The 23378-nt window shown below is 39.2% G+C and overlaps 1 protein-coding gene across 28 annotated transcripts in view; it reads left to right on the plus strand.

Moving 5' to 3' along the window:
• The first annotated feature begins 808 nt into the window (after positions 1–808).
• LOC118675254 (ABI family member 3 binding protein) overlaps positions 809–23378 on the plus strand; it is a 257719-nt gene continuing 235149 nt past the window's right edge. For all 28 annotated transcript variants that reach the window (XM_036347661.1, XM_036347632.1, XM_036347642.1 and 25 more), the window contains exon 1: positions 809–975. In XM_036347661.1, the coding sequence (XP_036203554.1) occupies positions 897–975 (79 nt within the window). In that variant the 5' untranslated portion in view covers positions 809–896. The remainder of the gene's footprint in view (positions 976–23378) is intronic.

A 23378-nucleotide genomic window follows, 5' to 3' on the forward strand; every position in this document is an offset into this window, starting at 1 on the left:
ATTTGTTCAAAGGCATATGGCATACACATTTAAACTCTGGTCAGTTCTATTGCAAAGCCCATCCAAATTATTAACCATTAGAATACACTGTCAGGACATTTAACTGTCTAAGCTTCAGGTTTTCTCACTGATAAAGTGGTGATATCATACTTCCTGTACAGCCACTGTGAGGATTAAATTACAATAATGTGGGCAAAGATACTATTACACAACATGGACCAGAACTGTGGACAATCAGTGACAATGAATTCACTATATCTCTGCATCTATATCTAGAGACTATCAGTAGGTATATCTGTGTGTGTGTGTGTGTGTGTGTGTGTGTGTGTGTGTGTGTGTGTGTGTAATGAATAGCTGTGTAGCCAAGTATTCACTTTTAAACGTTTCTTATAATACTGGGACTTCAGAATGGTTAAAAGTGCATTTTTATGAGTTTACTCCCATTTAAAAGAAGAATTGGATTGGTGTACTGGATAATTAAAAACAGTTTCCTTCCTAATAAGGTTTTATTTTATATTTTTAACGTTCCAATGGTTTTAAGTATGTCTTTTTTGGATTTTTAAAGATAGCTCAACCAATGTTTCAAAACTGACTAAATACTTTTTCTTTCGCAAACACAGATTGAACCTAAGTTTGATGTTTATATCACAGGAGCAAGAGACAGACAGTTATAACCTAGCAGGAAATGTTATGATATGTTTTTGCTGTTGTGCCTTTCTTTTTTTTGGTGTGAGAAAGGGTGTGATGTCATGCTGTCTCCACCCCCTGTGAGTAAGCCCACGGCTCGGCTAAGTGCAGCCGCCCGCCTGTCACCGGGAGACAGTCCACTTAAATGCAGCTCCAGGGTGGCGGGACACCCACCAGCATCACTCCCCGTGTGAGGTGGCAAATGCAACATGCTGTCCAGCTTGGGGTGTCTCCTTCTCTGTGGAAGTTTTGCACTAGCCCTGGGAAATGCACAGAAATTGCCAAAAGGCAAGTAGCTCCGATGTGTTGTGTTTTAACAATAATTTTTAAGCGATACTAGTTTTGAAATGTTGACGTTAAGTGTGATCTGCTTTTCCATTTGGGGGTGTGTGGGGGGGTAGCATTTTATAGGGTGGACAGTCTAAGTTCAAATGTGTGAAGGAGTTACTTAAACTTTTACTTTTTTTCCCTCTGTTATTTACTTTTCAGTTGGATCTCTTTATTACAAAAATGAAATCCAACTTCTTATTAGGTTTAGCAGATGTTCACGGGAGCTTGCGTGGTATCGTGTCAAACTACAGTATTTGTATGTGGAATCAAATTATATAGATGAGCATTGTCGTCTGTTAAAAAGAGTTTTTGGTGTTTTATCCCCCTTCCCAGAGACTAAGCCGTTACTGTCTTAAGGTTTTAAAGCAGCTAATTCGGAAACCTGAATCTTTGGCGTAAACCTCCCGCACACCTGTTCGCTCGGAGGTTTGAGGACCCGAGGCGGGGCACATCGGCCATGTGTTAATTCATAGACACGCTTCTCCAATGGAGTTTGGATGAGTTTTGATCTTCTGGACAGGACACTCCCCCCTTTCCTGGCTAAAGTGCTCTCATTTTAGCATTGGTATTTTGTTTACAAATGTCACCAGAAGCAAATTAATATTTTGAAAGTTAAACCCTAAAAACAATCGTTTGAGCCCAGCGGCATGAAAACAAGGGCTTTCCTCTCTCCTGCCTTTAAACGTAAACGTTACATGTACTTTTTTTGTTCCTTTGCAAAGGCACTTTCCGAAGCCAACTCCAGGTCTGAGAGGCTTTTTATGGTGACAGACTGCTTTAGTCAGCAGGATTAGGAAAACAGGCTGAAACTTACATACAGTCACAATGGAAAATAGTGGAGGTAATGCAGAGCCACAGGCTTGTCAAAACCCTGCTGGGCATGGAGTCAGAAGGCAAGGTTGTTAGTGTCAGAACATCCGAAAGATCCTTCCTAGGGGATAGTTTGTCTCAAGTGACAGTTGTTCTCTCCTCAGTGTGTTGAGTGAAAGTTGAATCTAGAATTGTGAAGGCTAAAGGGTTTGGGTAGTTGATATTTAACACAATCACATAAAGCGTAAAGAAAAAGGCAAAGTTTAACTCCGGATAATTATACAAAGAAAAAGAAAAACAAGTACACACTATTAGATTTTTATCTTCTATCAAGAATTTTGTTTTTTGATCATAGAAGTGTTGCAATAAATTAACTATGAGCCACAGCATAAACATTCAGAGTTAATTGTTCCTGCTGCTGAAATATTTAATAAGGTCACACCATTTGAGAGGAATCCAGGGGTTTTCTCAGGCTCAATTTTTACCTTGGTTTTATTTTACCTTTTTTTCACTGTGCAGGGATGACAGTCACAATTTGTTACTGCAGATTTCTGCAAATTCCAAGTGCTTTAATTATCATGTTGTAATCACTGGATATAAATCTGTTGACATAATTTTTTAAATATGTTATGGTAAAAAAATGATCAAAACAGCCACAAAACTCTTCTTTAGTCCCAATGCACTTTAATCTGAAGTATTTTTATCCAGGCTTCTTTTGTAATTTTTGAAAATATCCATAGTTTTGGTAATATTATAAAGTAAGTGGGAGTCTCCTTGCCTGTAATACTATATTTTTCTTTATTATGAAAGCTACGAAGAAACTTTCTTTTAGCTTTAACTGAAGTTGTCTTTCTCAAATTGTATTTCAGGAATAGGTGCACTGTCCTCAAAATGGGGCTGGGGAGCATCTGCTCTCCATCAGTAACTTGGGGAGCACTCATGCTTTGTCTCCTTTTGGGGGGTCACAATAAACATAAGAATTTTACAGGAGCTGAAACCTGTCCAACTTGCTTAACCTATTGTTTCCCAAACTCATTTAACTAAGAATGCTTTTCTGGTGGAATAGCTATAATATCTTGCTAGGGGCTGTCTTTCAGCAGAGCACATTTGGGGAAATGCTGAAATAAATAAGGAAAAAGGGGATAACACTTTTTCTTCTTTTCTACTTTAGAGTCAGCTAAATATCATTTGTGATCTAAGAACAGGGTAGAATTTTGAAGCTAGAAAGTACACTAGTGATCATGTAGTTTAGTGTCCCCTGGCCTTTGGGTTTATGAACCAGTAAAAATACATACGTGCTTTTAATGTCGGGTCCTGCTATGGAGGACATACTTGAATTTTGCCAGGTAAGGATGTCAAAGGAAAAAAATCACCATTGTTTATTAAAAAATAGCCACGTTAACAGATTTATAAAATAAGCAAATTTATGTAAATATATCCATTGTTCTTATTTTTCTCATTTCACCTCAGACTGATGAAGTTCATCACAGGCCAACATTTGGTAACTACTGACCTAATACAACTATGTATTTTCAAATTAAGATGGTCAGGGGAAGTTTAGTGACTTTTCTACATTGATGGAAGAACCAGAACTGGGATCCTGGGCTTCTGACTTGAAACTTTCTATTTGAGATTATAATATAATATAATATAATATAATATAATATAATATAATATAATATAACCTATATATATAAAAGCCTAAGCGACCATTATGACTGGTCACGATGACACGCACTGACCACCAGAAGGAAGGTGCTCAATGCAGGAGCTGTTCCTGGTGGTCAATGTGCTCCCACAGCCAACCTCCTGCGACTAGCCAGCCAACCTCCCACAGTCCCTCCCCCCAGCTGGCCAGCCAACCTCCCATGGTCCCTCCCCAACCCCTGGATTGGGCGAGATGGCCCTGATCAGCCCCAATTGCTGGCCAACCCGAGGGACCCCAACCGTGTATGAATTCATGCACTGGGCCTCTAGTATAACATAATTAATATAATATAATATAATATAATATAATATAATATAATATAATAAATATAATATTTATATACAGGGTGGGGCAAAAGTAAGGTTACAGTTCATATGGAAAATCATACAATAATTGATAAATAATTCATATATATAAAAGCCTAAGCAACTGTTACAACCAGGGGACTGGATGACCAGATGACCAGCCAGTAGCTATGACATGCATTTACCACCAGGGCCAGACGCTCAATGCAGGAGCTGCCCCCTGGTGGTCAGTGTGCTCCCACAGCCAACCTCCCGTGGTCCCTCCCTCCATCTGGCTAGCCTTGATCAGGACTGGGAGAGATGGCCCTGATTGGTCCTGATCACCAGCCAGGCCAAGGGACCCCACTCGTGCATGTATTCGTGCACCAGGCCTCTAGTAATACAATAATAAACCCTGTGTTTTGTGTACTCACAACTGTTGCCCTACTTTTGCCCACCCTGTATATATATATTTTGTTATTTATAAGAAAAAGAAATTATTTTTAATAAGAAGTCACTCAGTGCATGTCTTATGCATGTTTGCATATTTAGTCACATACTTATAGAAAATAAATTATGAGTTGCTGCTTTTTAAAAGCTTAGAGTTGGAGACTATTATTAACAGACTTCTCATCTTCACTTCTCAATTACTATATTCCTTGATAAATCATTTACCTTTGTGAAGTCTCAGTTTTCTCATCTGTAAATGGGAATAATGTTAATAATCACATAGTATTTTAGGATTAAATGCAATAAGAGATGCAAAGCTTTTAGTGAAGAGTCTAACGTATAACAAGTATTCATTCAATAAATATTGTTGGATTACAGAAAAGTGGGTCAATACTGAAAAAAAATATGCATTCCAAGTAATACGTGTGTCCAAACTGTCAGATAAATCTCTTGGAGGATAGAAAATGTGGTGACAAGTTCTTGGCAGAAAGGTGTGGCAAGGGAATAAGTGCTGCTCTGCAATGAGAGAAGGCCTCTACCATGTCCCAGCCTGACCATTGTCAACACAGTGTTTGATTGTCTGTGGAAATCTGCACCTTTGCCTTAGGATCAGCTTTTCCCTTAAGATTGTTAAGGCCTCATGGAACCTCCAGGAGACATTCTCTTGCACTTGTTTTTCAAGAGGAGGATTATGCTATAACACACAGGCCCTAGAGAAGAATTACCACATTGTTTTACACCTTTGACATCCCTGTGCTCCAGCTACCTCTCAGAATCTTTGTTCTTGGCACCATAGAACTTCTTTTTTTCCCCCTGGAGTACAGGCTAAAGTAAAAACCACAGAGAGCACACATATAGTGAAGGGAGCCAACAAAAGCTTGTAATGAGACATGAGGGGCTTGACACACCTCTTTGCAGAAAATCCTGTGTAATAAGCCAGAAGGCAAAGGCTATATTTCTAGCCAACTCTATCAGTCCTCCTGAGGAATATGGGCAGAGAGCAACAGAGGAGCATCCAAGATACAAGTGCAATCAGATGGGCTGAGAGCATGAGGCTCTTGGGAGCGACTCTTGGCATGTGGCAAAGGAAAGCCACGTCTGGCTCTTTGCCTCAGGTTCTTACCTGACAAGGTGGAAATCTCTGACTCCAAGGACAAAACACACAGGGGTAGATGATAATAACAACAGCTCTCATAGCTATTAATAACTGTTATTATTATTATTATCACAGATAACATTCTTTCAGCTCACAGTAGATAGTTGTGGTAATTTATGGCTAAATATTCTTTTTAAAAAAATATATTTTTATTGATTTCAGAGAGGAAAGGAGAGGGAGAGAGAGACAGAAACATCAATGATGAGAGAGAATCATTGATTGGCTGCCTCCTGCACATCCCCTACTGGGGATCAAGCCTGCAACCCGGGCATGTGCCCTTGACTGGATTCGAACCTGGGACCTTCAGTCTGCAGGCTGACACTCTATCCACTGAGCCAAACCAGCCAGGGCTGGCTAAATATTCTTAATGTGGAAAATCTAACTAAATTCCCAAAGCTTTCCTATAAAGCAGGTGTTTTATTACTCTCATTTTATAGAGCATAAAAATGTGTGCCTCAGTGTTTAAGTGATTTGCCCAAAGTCACCCAGCCAGCAAGTGGCAAAAGATTATACCCTTAATTTCTATGTAGTGCCAGTTCCCTGCTCCATGCAAAGATAGCTAATTTGTTCAAGTAACAAATTATAGTCTGTATACATGCAGAACTCCCGAAGCTGGGAAGACACAGCTCAGCACTGGTCTTCAGGGAGCTGACCAGTTCCTGGAAGAGACACGGATGTATAGGCATCATTACAATCAAGTGAGATCAGTGTCTGATTTGGGAGAAGTACGAATGGCTTTGAGAACAAGCAGGAGAACCCAACCCTGACAGAGGATCAAGAATTATAAGAGAACTAGTGGCCCAGTGCATGGATTTGTGCACATTGAAAGGAAATTAATTAGAAGAAAGATTCATGTGGTAATTACATTACTGCAAAAAATTACATGTCAAAATAGTATATATAATATCTATAATAATAAAAGTTTAATATGCTAATTAGACTGGACAACTGAACAACCTTCCAGACAACCTTCCGGACAAAGCCTGGGCTGCGAGGGCCGAGGCAAGCTGCTGTGGCTGCAAGGGCTGAGCCCCTTGCACTAATTTCATGCATTGGGTCTCTAGCATTATTATAAAATTAAAACATGTGTGCAATTGGCAGCAGCAAGAGCTTTATATGTATCGTGCATGCGTGAGTCAACGTTTATTTTTAAATTGCCAGTGTGCATCCTATGTACCAGCTGGTCAAATGGTAGGATGGGTGGTCAGTCAGTCATTTAGCCTTATATATATATATATAGATATGGCACCCAAGTAGAGGCTTAGAAGACAAATTCAAGTTGGGGTAAGGAGGATGGTTAAGAGGTGAGGGGCCTTCCCAACAGGGATATGTATAGGGCCAGACAAAGGCAACCCCCAGGGGCCAGAGCTCAGTAGGTGTTAAAGTACTCAGAGGGGGAGCCAAGACTAAGAAGTCCACACAGATTGCAACTTTGTCTTCCTTGTCTCGATCTACCCTGACTCCCCAAGATTGATTACATGGAGGCAATAGAAGGCAGTCTTTGGAGAGAAGGGTTCCTACATTTTGCTCTGTAAACTTTACCAGCTACTCAACTGGGGTCTGGCTCTCACTCTCCATGGAAACCTCCCATGTTGACAAAATAAGAATGTGTTACTCCAAGGGTCAACTCCATTTTTTTCAAAGGGGTTGGTAGTTGCGAGCAGCTGGAGAGGATTTCTTTCATCTCAGGGCAGGGAGGTTGTAGGTGGGGAGGAAAACAGTAAGGAATAAAAATAAGCCTAGTGGGAGGGGTTCTGCTATTACTTGAATAATGTAATTTATGTACTGGTGGTATTAAAGAGTACACGGGAAAAATGGTTCTACTCCTACAAGAAAACAAACAAGTTCAAAAATCACAGAAAGTTAGCTTAGCATCTTTTGTAGCTCTAAAGTTTCTTAGAAGTGTTAGTGATTTGTTTGTCTATTCAACTACTATTTATTAAGCATCTACTAGGTAACACTGAGATCCAGCCCCTGCGATAAGAGACTTGTATTAGAAATGTAAATTTTTTTTTAATTTGTTTTTTGGAGCTTTTTTTTTTTCAAATATATTTCTTTATTGATTTCAGAGAGAAAGGGAGAAGGAGAGAGAGATAGAAACATCAATGATGAGAGAGAATCATTGATCGGCTGCCTCCTGCACACCCCCCATTGGGGATCGAGCCCGCAACCCAGGCATGTGCTCTTGGCCAGAACCGAACCCGGGACCCCTCAGTCCGCAGGCTGACGCTTTATCCACTGAGCCAAGCCGGCTAGGGCTAGAAATGTAAATTTTTAAAAAATCTTTGTTGTTGAAAGTATTACATATGTCCCTCTTTTTCCCTCAGTGACCCCATCTAGCCCGCCCCCGTCCCCTGCCCCAGGTCTTCACCAGGAATATAAAAATTGATCAAGTATAATTTGTTTTGTACTAAGACTATTATATTTAGAACCCAAGGTTTAAAAATAAGGTTTCCCTGTGTTAATTATACATTTACTAGTTTACTGTCTTAATGAAAAGATAGTTAAAATGTTTTTGTAGGTTACTGTCAGTTGACAGAAGATATGTCTGAGACAAAAATGAGCTATCTGATGACAGGAGGGCCTTTCAGGAAATGTGACCACCCATGCAATCTGGGTCACAGTCCTCAGAAAGATTCCCTTTGCCACTTCCCTAATTTTATAAATTGTCATTTATAAAAGTAGGTATAAGATAAAGAATATGGAATGTAAATAGATGAACTTAATAAAAGTGAGCAAAAAGATAGATAGGATAATCTAATGTGAGAGACTAGAATAGTAAAATAAAAATATAAAAATAAGTAGTATCACCTAAAGAAGGAACATACTAAAAACAGAAAAAGATGATATATACACATACATTCTATTAAAGTTATGTTTAAAAAATATGATAATAATTTACCATGTATTATATATCATGCATGGTGTTTAATGCTAAGTGTTTATATAAATTATCTCATTTTATTCTTATGCCTATGAAATATATATTATTACTGTCTTTATTTCACAGATGAGGAACTAAGCCTAAGGAATATGTTAATTATCTATTGCTGCATAATAAATTACCACAAAATTAGTAGCTTAACACAACACATTTATTATTTCACAGTTTCTGAGGGTTAAGAATCGGAGTTTGGCCTAGCTGGGTCCTCTCACAAGACTGTAGCAAAGGTGTTGGTTGGGACTGGGATCTCATCCGAAGGCTTGACTGGGAAAGGATCTACTTCCAAGTCCTACAGTTGTTGGTAAAATTCAGTTCCCTCATGGTTGTTGGTTTGAGGGCCTCGTTTCTGCACTGGCCATTGACCAGAGGGCACCTAAGTTCTTTGCCACATGGGCCTTTCTATTATGGCCACTTGCTTCATCAAAGTGTACAAGCCCAGATGAGTCTGCAGGCAAGATGGAAATCATAATTTTATGTAGTTCAATCATGGAAATGACAGGCCAAGTCCTTTGCCATAGTTTATTGGTTCCAAGCAGCTCACAGATCCTGTCATACAGGTGATTACACAAGAAATGAATGCAGAAGGAAGGGATTATTAGGGGTTATCTTAGAGTCTATCCACAACAAAATGGGCAATGGCTAGAAAATGATATAGTGGAACTATGAATGCAGACAATCTAACACCAGAGAATATACTGGTTAGAGTATTAATACGCCATCTACTTCCCACAGAATTGAGCCATTAGTGGCAGATGCCAAACTGCCAATTTGTCTTTCATATTTTTTTGGTGTTAATAAAACAATTCTTCCACAGGATCTAGGAATCTAAACACAAAATTTAGATTATACAAAGAACATATTCTTTTTTTTTTAATATATTTTATTGATTTTTACAGAGAGAAAGGGAGAGAGATAGAGAGTCAGAAACATCGATGAGAGAGAAACATCGATCAGCTGCCTCCTGCACATCCCCCACCGGGGATATGCCCGCAACCCAGGTACATGCCCTTGACCGGAATCGAACCTGGGACCTTTCAGTCCGCAGGCCGACGCTCTATCCACTGAGCCAAACCGGTTTCGGCGAACATATTCTTTTTTAAAAATATATTTTTATTGATTTCATAGAGGAAGGGACAGAAAGAGAAAGATAGAAACATCCATGATGAGAGAGAGTCATAGATCAACTGCCTCCTGCATGCCCCACACTGAGGATTGAGCCCACAACCCTGGCATGTGCCCTGACCAGGAATCGAACCGTGATCTCCTGGAGGACATATTGTTAATATGACACCCAGATGGGTATAGACTTTTTAATACTGTGGGTTTTTCCTCTAGCCCACAGTCTCTTCTTGTGTTGGGATGGTCCCAAAGGTCTAGGAGGCACACAGTAAGAAGGGTAGTAAACCTCAAGGTTTCAGGCTGTTTTGTGAAGGTTCTGTGGACAGCTAAACTGAATCAGGACTCACTCCACTGCTCATAATGTTAGCTTGGGTTCCCCACCAAAAACCTTCCACCATGAGATTTTTGGAGTTTGTCATAGGTTTCCCTAGTCTAACAAAACCCTGACTTGTATTCCTAGTGATTTTGATAGAAATGTGGGAGCCTTGAAGCTAATCTGAGGATTTTAGACCCTCTTGGTACAGCAAGCATCCTCTAAAAAGTCAACTAATGCTCCTCCCCGTGGAAGTCCGAAAAGAAGGTTTCGCCTTTATAGAACGTTCATTATCATTCTCCAGTCATGGACTGTGTATCTAAAGCCCATACATAAGAAAGCCAGACTGAAGCCACCCACTCCAAGCACCTTCTGGTCAGATTAGAAATTAATTTTAGAGAAAATTGTGGTCCAATTCACACCTCACCTGTCATATAGCAATTCGATGTTTTCTTTAAAAATAAATTTAGCTATGAGTACAAATACTATAGCAGCTATCCCAAGTGTTGTAACTTTCATTGCACTTAGAATAATTGAAACTTTCCAAAATATCAGTACTTTTCTGCTTCCCTACTCAGTTATGATTTTATTAGTCTGAGGTGGGAGACTTATAAAAATTCTTCAGGTGATTCCTATGTGGCCAAAGTTGGAAACCATTGATCAAAAGTTTTTGAAAATTTGCATGTGTAAGTGGGTGATAAACCTTTCTGGATAAGTACAGGGTAAAAATTAGGAGTTGCAGTAAATTATTTTGCTAAGTTTTAATATTAAGTTAAAGATTTTATTTATTTATTTATTTATTTACTGCTTCATTCCAGGATTTTAAAACATTATTTGAAAAAAAAATTTGGGAATTCCTTCTCAAGCTGCATAAAATAAATATTTATAACTGAGATTAACATTTATTTTTGGCGTTAAAAATGCTAATCTCTACTTTTACAAAATCTCAGAAGCCAGATCCAAAAAGCTATGGCAGATTGTGTTTTTCAGGACTGGACTTATCATTCAACTAACATTTTTTAAAAAAAAAAATTATCATATTAGGATTACAAAGATGAGTAAGACACTGCCGTACTTCAAAGAGTTTGAAATTAGTAGTATTTAAAATGACTTGGCTACACCAAAGTCATTTTCTTTTAGATAAAACTGTTGGTGTCTTAATTCTTCAACACTTGTGGGAGTTAACCCATCCCATTGTATTGTCATGCACTAGCTTTAAGTGAAATATCTGTATATATATTTTAAAAAATGAATTCATGTATTATGTTAAGAAAAACAAAACATCCCATGATCTCAGTCAATGCAAAATACAGGAATTAGGCAAATGTTCGATAAATTTCCATATTCAGAAGGTCCAGGTTATCTGAATTGCCTTTGGAATGGTTCCTTTAGTTGTGCATACTATTTTATACATTCCGGCTCATCTTCTTTCTGTTTTATGCTAAGGAAACTTTGTGGGCATGCAAGATGATTTATTATCTGAAACATATTCCCCTGTGTCTCCCACACAGTCTCTCCTCTCTGAGTGGAGAACGAGCCATCGCCAGGACATAGCCTGGGGGGTGCCTTGCTTCCCACAAGTTGTCAAAGTGGAGTTCCAGATTTCCTTTCTCCTTAACTGCCATCCTTTGATCTCTCCGTTCTGCTGGTTGATAAGAAAACATTCTGGTTTCCCAAGGGCCCTGTTAGAACCCGCTGTGCACGTGTGTGTGGGCGTGCGGGGCCTAACAGGCTTTCCTTCTCCGAGAGCAGCAGACTCTGCCCTTGCAGGAGGGGTTTGGGGCGGCTGCCAGAGTCATGCTGGCAGAGAACCCTGGAATTCAGTCCTGTTACTGATATGCTGGCAGGGGACACAGGACAGAGTTTCCTTCTCCTTTCACTTTCCTAAATGGAGTTGAAGGCAGCTCCAGTCAGGAAGTTCAGGACAAGGAATCAGACAGTCTGAAGAACACCCCCTCCCTCCCTCTCCTGGCTCACTCTCTTCAAATACCCACCCGACCATGTTGTCACAGAGTGGTTCCCTAGGCACTCACATTTTCATAAGCGTTAGAAGATGTTCTCCATGGAAGTTTCCTCTAATCGGCAGTTTCATCATGAATTGGAAAGATAAGTATTGGAAAATAGCAGCAGGGGCTAGTACGGAAAGCCCAGGAGTAAAGGTGAGCCTGGGCACATGTCCTGACCTCTCTCAACATCAGATTTTCTTCCTTGGAAAAAGGGAACGAGAAAAACAGCAGTTCCCTTTTTAGCCTCCACTAATAAATATCAGGGTGACTTTAATTGAGTTTTTTGGTAGTAACTTACTTAACCTAAGTAAGAGGAGATGTGAGGACCAGACACATTTTTTTTCTTTAAATTTTTTAATTTTTCAATTACAGTTGACATTCAATATTACATTAGTTTTAGGTGTCACTTATACAGCTTAAAAAACTCTTTATCTGCTGTGGCAGCTAGAGGATCTCTTAGATGCTCCGGTCTCCTGGATCCCTCCAGAACAGACACTGCGTTGAGAAAAAGCCACTGCTGGATGTTCATGTTGACGGCGTCAGGGCCTGGGTTGTGTAGCCTCAGTGGCACGGGGACTGAGGAGAGGAGCCATGGCACTATGGATTTTTAAACCATGATTCTTCCTATCAGCATTCTGCTCCTAATCTTGGTCCAACTCTCCCTGCAGGGTTTTGGAAGGTCCTGCTCAGAGCAGATTTATCTTTTATTGTGAAAGGTTTGGGAGTATAAGTCATGGTCTTTGGTCATTTTTCTTTCCTCCACATATTCTTGGGATGCAGGTCTGTATATTTGGTTTTCCCCTGGATGCCTCCTGCAGTCTGTCTGGCTGACCCAGGTCCTGGGTTGGTCTGATCAGCTGGCTGATCAGACCCTGGGTGAGATTCTTTTTCCCATCCTCCCTCTTTTTTATTAACCCTCCTTTCCCTTTAGCCCAGAGGTTCGACCCCTTTGGCGGTCGAACGACCCTTTCACAGGGGTCGCCTAAGAACATCCTGCATATCAGATATTTACATTACGATTCATAATAGTAGCAACATTACAGTTATGAAGTAGCAACGAAAATGATTTTATGGTTGGGTCACAACATGAGGAACTGTATTTAAAGGGCCAGAAGGTTGAGAACCACTGTTTTAGCGTTTCTCTCTTTCCCTCTTACTTGCCTCCTTTTCTCTTTCCCCTTCTCTGAACACCATTAGAGTCCCCAGAACATCCTCCTGGCTTCCACCCCAGCTTCTGCTACTGGCCACGTTGGCCCTCATTCATGCCTCACAGCTGACTCTTCATCTGTTTGGATATAGCAGAAATCATTCCCTTGGAAGACAATGCACACTTTATTTTTATTTTTTCAAAGCAGGAGTGGGTGTTTCTATGTCATGCTAAATGTTCCACTTGATTGAAAATACCATGGTTTCTCACTCATTTATCTTGGCATCAGCAAGCTTGCAAAAAGCACAAATCTCCATTTATCTGATCAACTCTGTGCATGTCTGATTGGACAAGCCATAGCTATGTATTAACACTAGTTAATTCTTAAAAGGTTTTAAATATGGCAACAACATATGCATGATAAAAGCCAGATATTACAGTGTTATTTTGTAAGATCACTTTTCGATTTGCTCCTGAATTTTTGTTCCATTGTTGCTGTTGGAGTTTGATATTTTGAAGAACTTGCAAAGAATTTTGCAGTTTAGTTTTCCAGTGGCTCATTGAGTTGGATCTTTAGTTCAAATGCCATGTTTCTCTTCATTTGACTGGTAGCCAACATTTCAATGAAACCAAGTTTCTGTGTCAAATGTCCTCATGAAATTTGATTCTCTAATTGGCAACTGGGTCACAGTTGCAGGCATCTAACACCATTATTACATACCAGCCTCTGATTTGTTGCTGTTTTCAACAGGTGACTCCCGAATCGTCCTCTCACTCTTTCTGTACAGCCCTCCTCTTTCATATCTTTTTAAAGTTCTGATCCTTGTGCTTGGAAGACTCCATAACATCTGCCATGGAAACGTTATGTATTCTGTAGGCTTTTAGACCTTTTCAACCATATCAACAGTAATGATGACTAGGGAAAAAATGTATATATAATTAGGTTTCCAGATCCAAGTATGTGCGCTTACACACATGTGCCATTCTGCATTGTGCTGGTTCACTTTGTAATACAAATAAAAAGCAAATAAATATTAAATCGACAAAAGCTCTAGAAATGGATTAAATTGGGTGTCATGCACCATTGATTTTTGATTGGTCAATAATTTAGTTGCAAAACTATTTATAAAGTCTTTGACTGAAGAAAATAATTATTTTTATTATCCTGTTAACTCAAATATTAACAGATTGGAAAGGGTGCAGGCTGGGCTGAGGGACCCCCCCCCCAAGTGCATGAATTTCGTGCACCAGGCCTCTAGTAATATTATAATAACTGTATAGTGTCAGACAGGTTCTAGACCTATTGTGGCAATCCTTTTATAAGGTATATATGTCTAATCACTATTTTGTATACCTGAAACTAATATAATATTGTATGTCAACTATAATTTTAAAAGAAATTTTAAAAAGTAATAGTACTTCATACTCTAGGTTAGTCAAAATTCCTTCTTTGTATACTCTCGGCAAGAAACCCCACATTCATAATTTTTCAGCATGTCAGTACTTTCTCAAATATTTTCAGGTGCCTTTAGCAGCTGTTTACAAAAAGAAAATACCATTTAGTCTTATAATCTCCTAACTTGTCCATTGAATTGCGTTATGTAATACTTATTCTCCCCCCACCCCCTTGCTTTTATTTATTTATGTGTTTGTGTATGTATATTTAGATAGAGTGGAAGGGAGGGAGAGAGGGGGGAGAAAGGGAGAGAGATGTGAGAGAGACACATTGATTGTGTGCCTCCCACACATGCCCAGATTGGGGCCAGGGAATGAACCTGCAACCCAGGTATGTGCCCTTGACCAGGAATTGAACTGGAGACCTTTTGGTGCACGGGCTGATGCTCTAACCCAGCCGTGGGCAAACTACGGCCCGCCGGCCGGATCCAGCCCGTTTGAAATGAATAAAACTAAAAAAAAAAAAAAAAGACCATACCCTTTTATGTAATGATGTTTACTTTGAGTTTATATTAGTTCACACAAACACTCCATCCATGCTTTTGTTTCGGCCCTCCGGTCCAGTTTAAGAACCCACTGTGGCCCTCGAGTCAAAAAGTTTGCCCACCCCTGCTCTAACCACTGAGAATACTGGCCAGGGCAACACCTATTCTTAATCATCCATTTAATACAAACATCTGTGTTTACATATGTCAGAAAATTAAGACAACCAACATTTACTGTAGTGTTTTCCAATGTCATCATAACCCATTCCTCACAGATGTGGTGTCCCAGAAACATCCATTTCAAATATTCCTTTTCATGGCCAGAGGTTCATAAGCCCCAAAAGGACTACAGATTTTAACAAAAAATAAGCTTCCTGTAAATTATGTTATAAAATAATTTAAAAGGCATTAAAAGATAAGCATTAACAGAGTCAAGATCTTTTTAGGGATCTCTTTCTAGGGATGTCCTTATTTTGTGAGAAATTTTTTTATTTTTGCTTTTTTAAGGGGTGAAGCATGCACACTTGTTTACCTGTCTTGAACCTAAAGTCTTTCTCCCGCCTACCTTTTCTCTTTATAGCTCTTGCAACCTACATCCACCCACAGGGCCTGGTTGTGCAAGATGATTAGATGGTAACTGGAAAGGAAACCTCTGTGTTTTGTTTCATTGAGATGAAGCTGTTTAACAAACCTGGAGATAATAATTCTCAAACTTGATTGAGGAATAAGGAATCACTGAGGATAGTTGTCCTCAAGCTTGATAGAGCATCGGGAGGGCTTGTTAAAACTTGGAAGCTAGACCACATCCTCAGGGTATCTGATTCAGTAGATCTGAGGTGGGGTGGTCCAGAGAGTTGGTGCTGCTGGTCCTGGAACCACATTTTGAAAACCGCTAACTTAGTGAATCTCTTAAGTATGCAGAGCCCCACTGCCTCCACCCGTCACCCTGCCCACACTTAGTAGACTCATACCAGATTCTGAGTTAGTAGGTGTGATTATCTGCATGTTCAATCACTATCACTGATGATTCTGATGAGGTTAACGGTGTATGGAGAAATAATACTGATCTTTTATATAACCAGTACTGAGCACAGAGGCACTAACTGGAAGAAAGCAGTTAAGAGAAACTGAGCTAACTTACTATAGTTCTATACATTTGGAGAACCTGTGCTTTTCGTTGTTCAGTATATGATATATGTCTGTAGAACAAGGCTTATCTTGAGATAGTAAAAACCCTAGGTCTTGTGTTGAACTTCTTAATACTTAGAAACCATCTTTTCCCATAGCTAGCTGGAGTCCTCAACAACATTTGCAGTCAATGCAGCCTTGTTTGGTGGTGAGTAATGTTTAAAATTGGGGCTGGAAGGCTTTGGTGACATTTTGAGATATTAGTGAGAGTCATTCTGTTTGTGTGTATATGTATGTTAAAGTCAACGCCTAATATTAGCCTGAAGCATCTGTGTAGTGTAACCCAGACTCAAGAAAGTCCACTATAAAGTATGACCAGTTTATTCACTGAGCCAATCAAGAAAAATACAACTCTGAAACTAAAGATGAATTTGATACTTCACATAAAAGTTCTGTTATTTTGGCTTACATAGACTGGTAGCCAGCCCTTCAGCTAATACTGGACACCGGTCTATTCTTGAACATTAGCTATGACATTTATATTTGGCAGGCAGCTGAAAACATTGTGTCTGTATCTTGCAGGTTGAAGTCTCTTTTCTGAGCTCCAGAAGTCCATAAAAACATAAAGTCGTACACTTGTGGGTATATACATTTTTCAGGTATGGGTTCTTCAATATTGAGATTCTCAAGGAGTCTAAGAGCTAATAAAAGTTAAGAACACCCTGTCTAAACAGGTGCCTTTTACTGAGTTAGAATTGGGATGCATCCAGTGAGTGGCTTTAAGGATTGCTACCATATACCTGACACATGCAGAAAGGGCTTTGAGATGGTCCATGAAAAAGTTCAAACTTCATAAGGAAGATGCAAACACAGTTTACTTTATGTAATTGATTTCGAATTGCAACAAAAAATTTAAATGTGGAAGTACATCCAAGATGACCCAAGACGACCCTTCCCTCTTGGTATTCATACCCTTGTCCCCTCACACACCGAATCGTGGCTGGTCTGTGTATCCGTTAGAGTACAGAAGGAGTGAAGTGAAGATGTGTGATTTCTGAGGCTAGCTCATAAGAGTCACAAAAGTTTGCACCTTGCTCTTTCTCTTGGATCACCCAGTGGAAAAAGCCAGTTGCATGTCATGAGAACACGCAGGCAGTCCTGTGGGGAGGGCCACGTGGTGAGGACTGAGCCTTCCTGTCCACAGCTGGCACAAACGTGTCACTCATATGAGTGACCATCTTGGAAGTGCATCCTCCAACCTCAGTCAGGCCTGCAGGTGACTGCAACCCTGGCCAGTATCTTGACGGCAACTACATCAGAGATTCTGAACTGTAACTACTTAGCCATGCTGTTTCCAAGTTCCTTCCTGATCCACAGCAACTGTGTGAGTAATAAATGCGTATTATTGTGTAAGTCATTGAGCTTACAGGTAACTTATTATGTAGCAACTAGTCATTACACAGAGCATGTTTGTTGCCTTTTTATTGTAATTTAAAGGACTATTTAAGTGGAGCAAAAATAGAATGAGAACTACAGATAATCTTATTTATTGGCGTATGGCTTGAGACATGTAGTTTTGACTGTAGGCAAAAGATAAGTGGAAATAAATTCTGAAGGAGTATTTTTGAATCATTTAGTTTTTCCAGGATTACAAAAAAAAGGTATAAATGCTGATCAGAGTGATTGGAAAACTATGTGAACAAATATCCTTTTAAAGAAATCATGGAAAAAGTTTGATGGTTTGGAGCAGCATGAGGATCATGTTTTCTAAGGCCTTGATAAATGGCCTTGTCCTTCATTCCAGAGACATTTTAGGACTGGCCTTAGGCCAAGGGTAAGTCTGTATTGGTCCTGCTAACATATAGGAGAGTCAACCTGTGTCCCACACAGCTTAAAGAGAACCAGATCCAAGATCCACACTGTAGCGGACCTACATCACAGAATTCTCTGAGGAACTAATGGGCCTCCTGGCACAAATTTGGATCAGGCCAGACTCTCAGGCCTTAGTTAGTTTTGACCTCATGCTGAAGTTTATGCCATGGAGCTGTAAATATATCTCTAGCATAAGCCTTTGTGAAATTTATCTCTTATACAATACAAGCACCTAATGTTATAATAGGAGGAATAAACATAAAAAGAAGAAAAATGGTTACTGTCCCAGTAGAGTTTATGTCCTAGCAAAAGGAATAGATGAACTAAACAGGATAATACAATGTAATAACAGCTATGATTGAGAAATGAATGAGGCTGAATTGGAGCATAGAGAAAAAAGAGATTTATTTTGCTTGGAAGAGTGGGAAGGCTTTGAATAGAACCTTCTCTGTCATTCTACAAAATTAAAAACAAGTGTTTATTTAAAAAAAAAAAAAAAAAGCCCACACACTTCTTGTAGGGAATTTCTTTATATGTGCTCTCTGGGGAGGGTGAGCAAAATTTTCTAGCTCCAAGCCAGAATGCATAAGAAATAAGATATTCTTAAAGACATTGAAAGTGTTTGTAAACTAGGGCTCTTTCAGAACATTAAGATGCTTTAACTGTATTTAACTTATAGTGTCATTCATTAATGGGTGCTTTTAGTGCTTTAAACAACTCATTTGCTCCCTTTAAATATAACATTGTTTATAAAATTATTACAAAGAAAAATCACAGACACGTACCATCAGTTACTAGGACCTTATTAACAAATAATGTAACAAAACATAGAATTGGCCAGTTCATTGACCAGTCAATATCTGAGTCAATTGGATGATCTAGGTCACAAAGAACAAGTCTTCCTGCTTAGAACTTCTTCTGAGACCAAATTCTAGTCTAGATCTAGACTAGATTTTTACTAATATCTATCATCACTCAGAGACTCACAAGGCCACATGTGGTCTTTGCTTTTTCATGCAAATTCAACGCACCAGGGACTTGACTTTCCCAGAGCATTTTTATCGTAGTTGCTAAAGAAGGGCTATTTTATCAGTAGACACAGCTCATTTCTACCACTGCTTTATTCACTCCCAGTGGACACAGCTAATTAAGCAAGCAAAGCATTCAGGCTTTTAAAGAAGAATCTATTTGTGAAGGATGCTGTGGTCAAATCAATCAGGGAAGGCAAAAAATTTAGTCAGATCTGAAACTGTCATCCAAGCAGGCAGCAGGCACTAGAAGAGTCACAAATGTGATGAGATCAGCTATTTTAGGATCCTTTCCCGCTCTGTCCTCAAAAGTGGGGACCCCTTCATCCTCAGCAGCCCATCTCCTCCAAGTCAGCAGTGAGGCTCACTTTGCTACTCAAACTTCTTCATTAGAAGTGAGGGTGTATTGCTATTAGGTTCAATTTTGTCATCTTGCTTACAAATGTTTTATTTAGTGCAGCATAACAAATAAGGAAGCAACTTCCAAAGACTGAAGGTTTTTATCTACATTCAAATGTAAACCATTTTTACTTTCTCAATATCCTATTTCTTTTTTCTAAAATAATTGCAACAAATTCTTTAAGAAATTCTCTTTACTATTTTAATACATTGAGTTATTTAATACTCATCAGATCAATGTATTAAGAGTGACTAACTTCTTGGCTCAGTGGATAGAGCGTCGGCCTGTGGACTCAAGGGTCCCAGGTTTGGTTCTGGTCAAGGGCACTGGTTTGGCTCAGTGGATAGAGCGTCGGCCTGTGGACTCAAGGGTCCCAGGTTCGGTTCTGGTCAAGGGCACTTACCTGGGTTGCAGGCTAGGTCCAACGTGCAGGAGGCAGCCAATCAATGATTCCCTCTCATCATTGATGTTTCTCTCTCTCCTTCCTCTCCCTTCCTCTCTGAAATTAATAAAAACATATTTTAAAAAAAGAGTGACTAACTTCTAATCAAACAGGAGAAATGTTGTGTCTAGACTGCCTATAGACAAGGTGCCTGTTATCTGGTAGAGAGAGAGGATCCCAAACAGTACCTTGGGCAGGTTTGACTTTCCCGAGTGCCCTTCTTTTGGGAAATGTTAAAATATGCAGCCTAAAGTTAAATGTGACTTATTTTAGCTAATTAGTAAATATTCTGTAATTATAGCTTAATCTAGGAGGATAAGCAAAAAATAACTAACTTTCAGCTTTCCTTCTAAATTTGAACATTTGAAGATGTCTCTGTTGCCTATTTGTCTACTCCTTGTTTCATCCAACCTCATAAATTTTTATATTTTTTCAGTTTCAATCAACATATAAAATATTTCCGTCACCACAGAAGATTCTCTGGTGCTCCTTTGTAGTCAATCCCGTCTCCGATCCCAGCTCCTGGCAACCATTGATCCGATTTCGGTTCCTTTAGTTTTGCCCTTTACAGAATGTCTATAACAGAAGCATATATTATGTTGCCTTGTGGGGAGGGGGGTATCTGTTGTTGCAGGCATTAGTAGTGGTTTTCTTAGTTGGTTGAGAAGGGTTCCATCATATGGCTATACCACAATTGTTTACTCATCCACTAGTTGATGAGTTGTTTCTAGTTTGTGGCAATTATAAGTAAAACTGATATAAACATTTGCTTGCAGGTTTTTGTGTAAGCATGTATTTTTATTTCTTTTGCCTAAATATCTAGGTGTGGGATTGCTTTGTCATGAAAAAAAAGCATGTTTAACTTTATAAGAAATACCAAAGTGTCAATAGCATTTTTTTTTATAGCAAAGTATGAAGATTTCAGTTGCTCCACATTCTTGCCATAGTTGGTATTGTCAGTTTTTTGGTTTCCATTTCTTTAATTTTAGCTATTTTAACAGGAATGATTCAGATAAGATGTGAATCCATATCTTTACTCCTCAGAGATTGGCTCACACTTGTTAAGGATCATTCTTTTAAAAATATAGGATCAGTTTTCTTAAAAGCAGTAAACTTTTCCAAAACGTAATAGGTAAATTAATTTGCTAAAATCTACACTGATTCTTTATTAGGTAAGATAAAATATGGGAATCAGGTACATTTGCCTGACACAGAGAGAACAGTCAGTAGATTTGTCTTTTCTCCTTCTCTCCCTTGATCTTATATTCATGAGACATCAAACCCAAACATCAGAACGATAACCTAAATTGAACTGTCACATAATTTTTTGCCTCTTTCAGCTTTAAGACTAAATTTAAGCTTTAAACAATTTAAAAGACACAGCCTAGCCTGGCTGGGTGTGGCTCAGCAGTTGAGCAGTCAACCTAGGAACCAATAGGTCACCAGTTCGATTCCTGGTTGGGGCATATGCCGGGGTTGTGGGCTTGATCCCTAGTGGGGGATGTGCAGGAGGCAGCCGATCAATGATTCTCTCTCATTGATGATTCTATCTCTCTCTCCTTCTTCCTTCTTCTCTGAAATCAATAAAATTATATTTAAAAAAAGACACAGTCTGGATATGAGGATGCTAAGTAAACCTGGGCACCCGGTGTTGTGCAGAAACAAAAGCCCCTTTCTTTCTCTGTAACTGAGAAAAGAATAGTGGCATGAGGCAGAGAAATGATCCTTGGACTTGGAACAAAACACCTCAATTTTAGTCTTTACTCTCCTTCTAACTGGATGAGTGAGCTCAGAGAGGAAATAATTTAGTCTCTCTGGGTCTTAGTTTTCTCATCTGAAAAACATGCAGTGTAATACAGTGGATTCTCATTACTCGCGGCAGTTATGTTCTATAAAGTTGCTGCAAGCACCAATTTAGCAAATACCAAGTGAACTATTATTTCTAGGGGAAATAGTGGGTTAGGTTCCTGAGAGCATCTGGTCACAACGTTTTTGCAAACCAATCAATACATAATCTTGTTTTTGATATGTTTCTGTTTAAAGACACGTATTTAATACACGTATGCTGTTGACTCATTAACATTGAACTCATAGTCAACAGCACTATATTCATGCCTGAATAGAGCTTATCTTATATTTTCTCCATAAGGCATAACTCAGCCTTCTTGTGCACATAACCACCTCATGGCACATTAGCATTACTCTTGGGGGCCATTTTAAACAGAAAAAGGACAAAAATGAGAAAAACAAAGCATTAAACAGACCAAGCAAAGCACACTTATAGCTGCGAGCCGAAACAGAGGCAGAATGTTGCCGTTTTCCACCTCAGCTTGGAGTGTGCACATCAGGGACTCAAATATTTAACACTCTGTGCATGTCCATGAATGACTGCGAAAGTGCTCCGAGTATTGACTTTGGGGTTACAAACAAACTTCAGCAAGTAGGTAAATTCTCAACTATGGAATCTACTCATAATGAGGATTGAGTGAATCTGTCCATAATGAAGGTGGATCATGCATGTTGTTTCTGTGAAAGGAAATGACGATGCTATTATTGTTTATGGGTGTTTTCTCCAGCCAGGGCCTAAGAACATTCATTGGGGGTGGGGGGGATCTCAGTGCCTCAGTCACAGGGCCTCAAACACTATAAGCAGAAAAGGGAAACCAGAGAGACGAATGGAACTGCTTATTTGCCTTTAAAAAACATGCATTACATATGAAGAAAGCATCATGTTGAAGAGCCTCGATTAGCAAAAATAATAACTGTGTTGTTTGATTTTTTTTTTTAAGGTGAACGAGGGCTTAGGGAACCTGATGGCCTTTGTGTATATTTGCAGCTGCTGTGGGATCCTTTTAAAACTAAGTGGTCATCCATCACGTCTGTTCTTGGCCAGAGAGTAGTTGTCACATGTCAAGGGCGCTTTATAAATATTTGCATCACCAGTCTATTGGTAGATTCCTTTTAGTACAGACAGAATTTTTTCACATAAGATTTGATTTTTCTTACATTAATTTCTATGGTGTAAGTTTCATTTTCTAAATATACAGAGGTTGTTTTAATGGCAATGGTAGTGTTATTAAATCAAGGAAACTCTAAATACATGAATGTATTGCACTACTGAGATGGAATTACCAGGTTGCAGAAATGTTGATGGGAATTTGGAGCTTCAGGGAAGAATGACATTCCATCTTCAGTCGCCCCCCTTTGTACCCCGTTTTTGGAAGGCACACCCCTCTCAGCCCACATTTCTGTGATTCCTTCCCTAACAAGGTGCAAGTTGGTTTGACCGGCAAGAACCCTCACATCTTTCTATTTTCATTTCCATTAAAAAAATCTACTTTTGATTATTTGCATTCTTGATCCATTCATTGAAAAAAAAAATAAAAAGAAAACCCCCCAAAAACCTGTGGTTTTATTGGGACAAAGAAAGATAAAGACTTTAATAAGCAGACAAGTGAAGTTCAACTTCCATCAACATCTGTTAAACATCTCCCAAATACCAAGCCTTGTACTTGCAGTTATTGTAATTTCCATCTGTAGCCTCTGTAAGGTAATTGTGATAATTGGGGGGAAATCCAGAATGGGTGGGAGATATAAATGCAAAAGTGGAAGCA

Source organism: Myotis myotis, unplaced genomic scaffold, assembly GCF_014108235.1.
Source record: "Myotis myotis isolate mMyoMyo1 unplaced genomic scaffold, mMyoMyo1.p scaffold_m19_p_2, whole genome shotgun sequence".
Classification (NCBI taxonomy): domain Eukaryota; kingdom Metazoa; phylum Chordata; class Mammalia; order Chiroptera; family Vespertilionidae; genus Myotis; species Myotis myotis.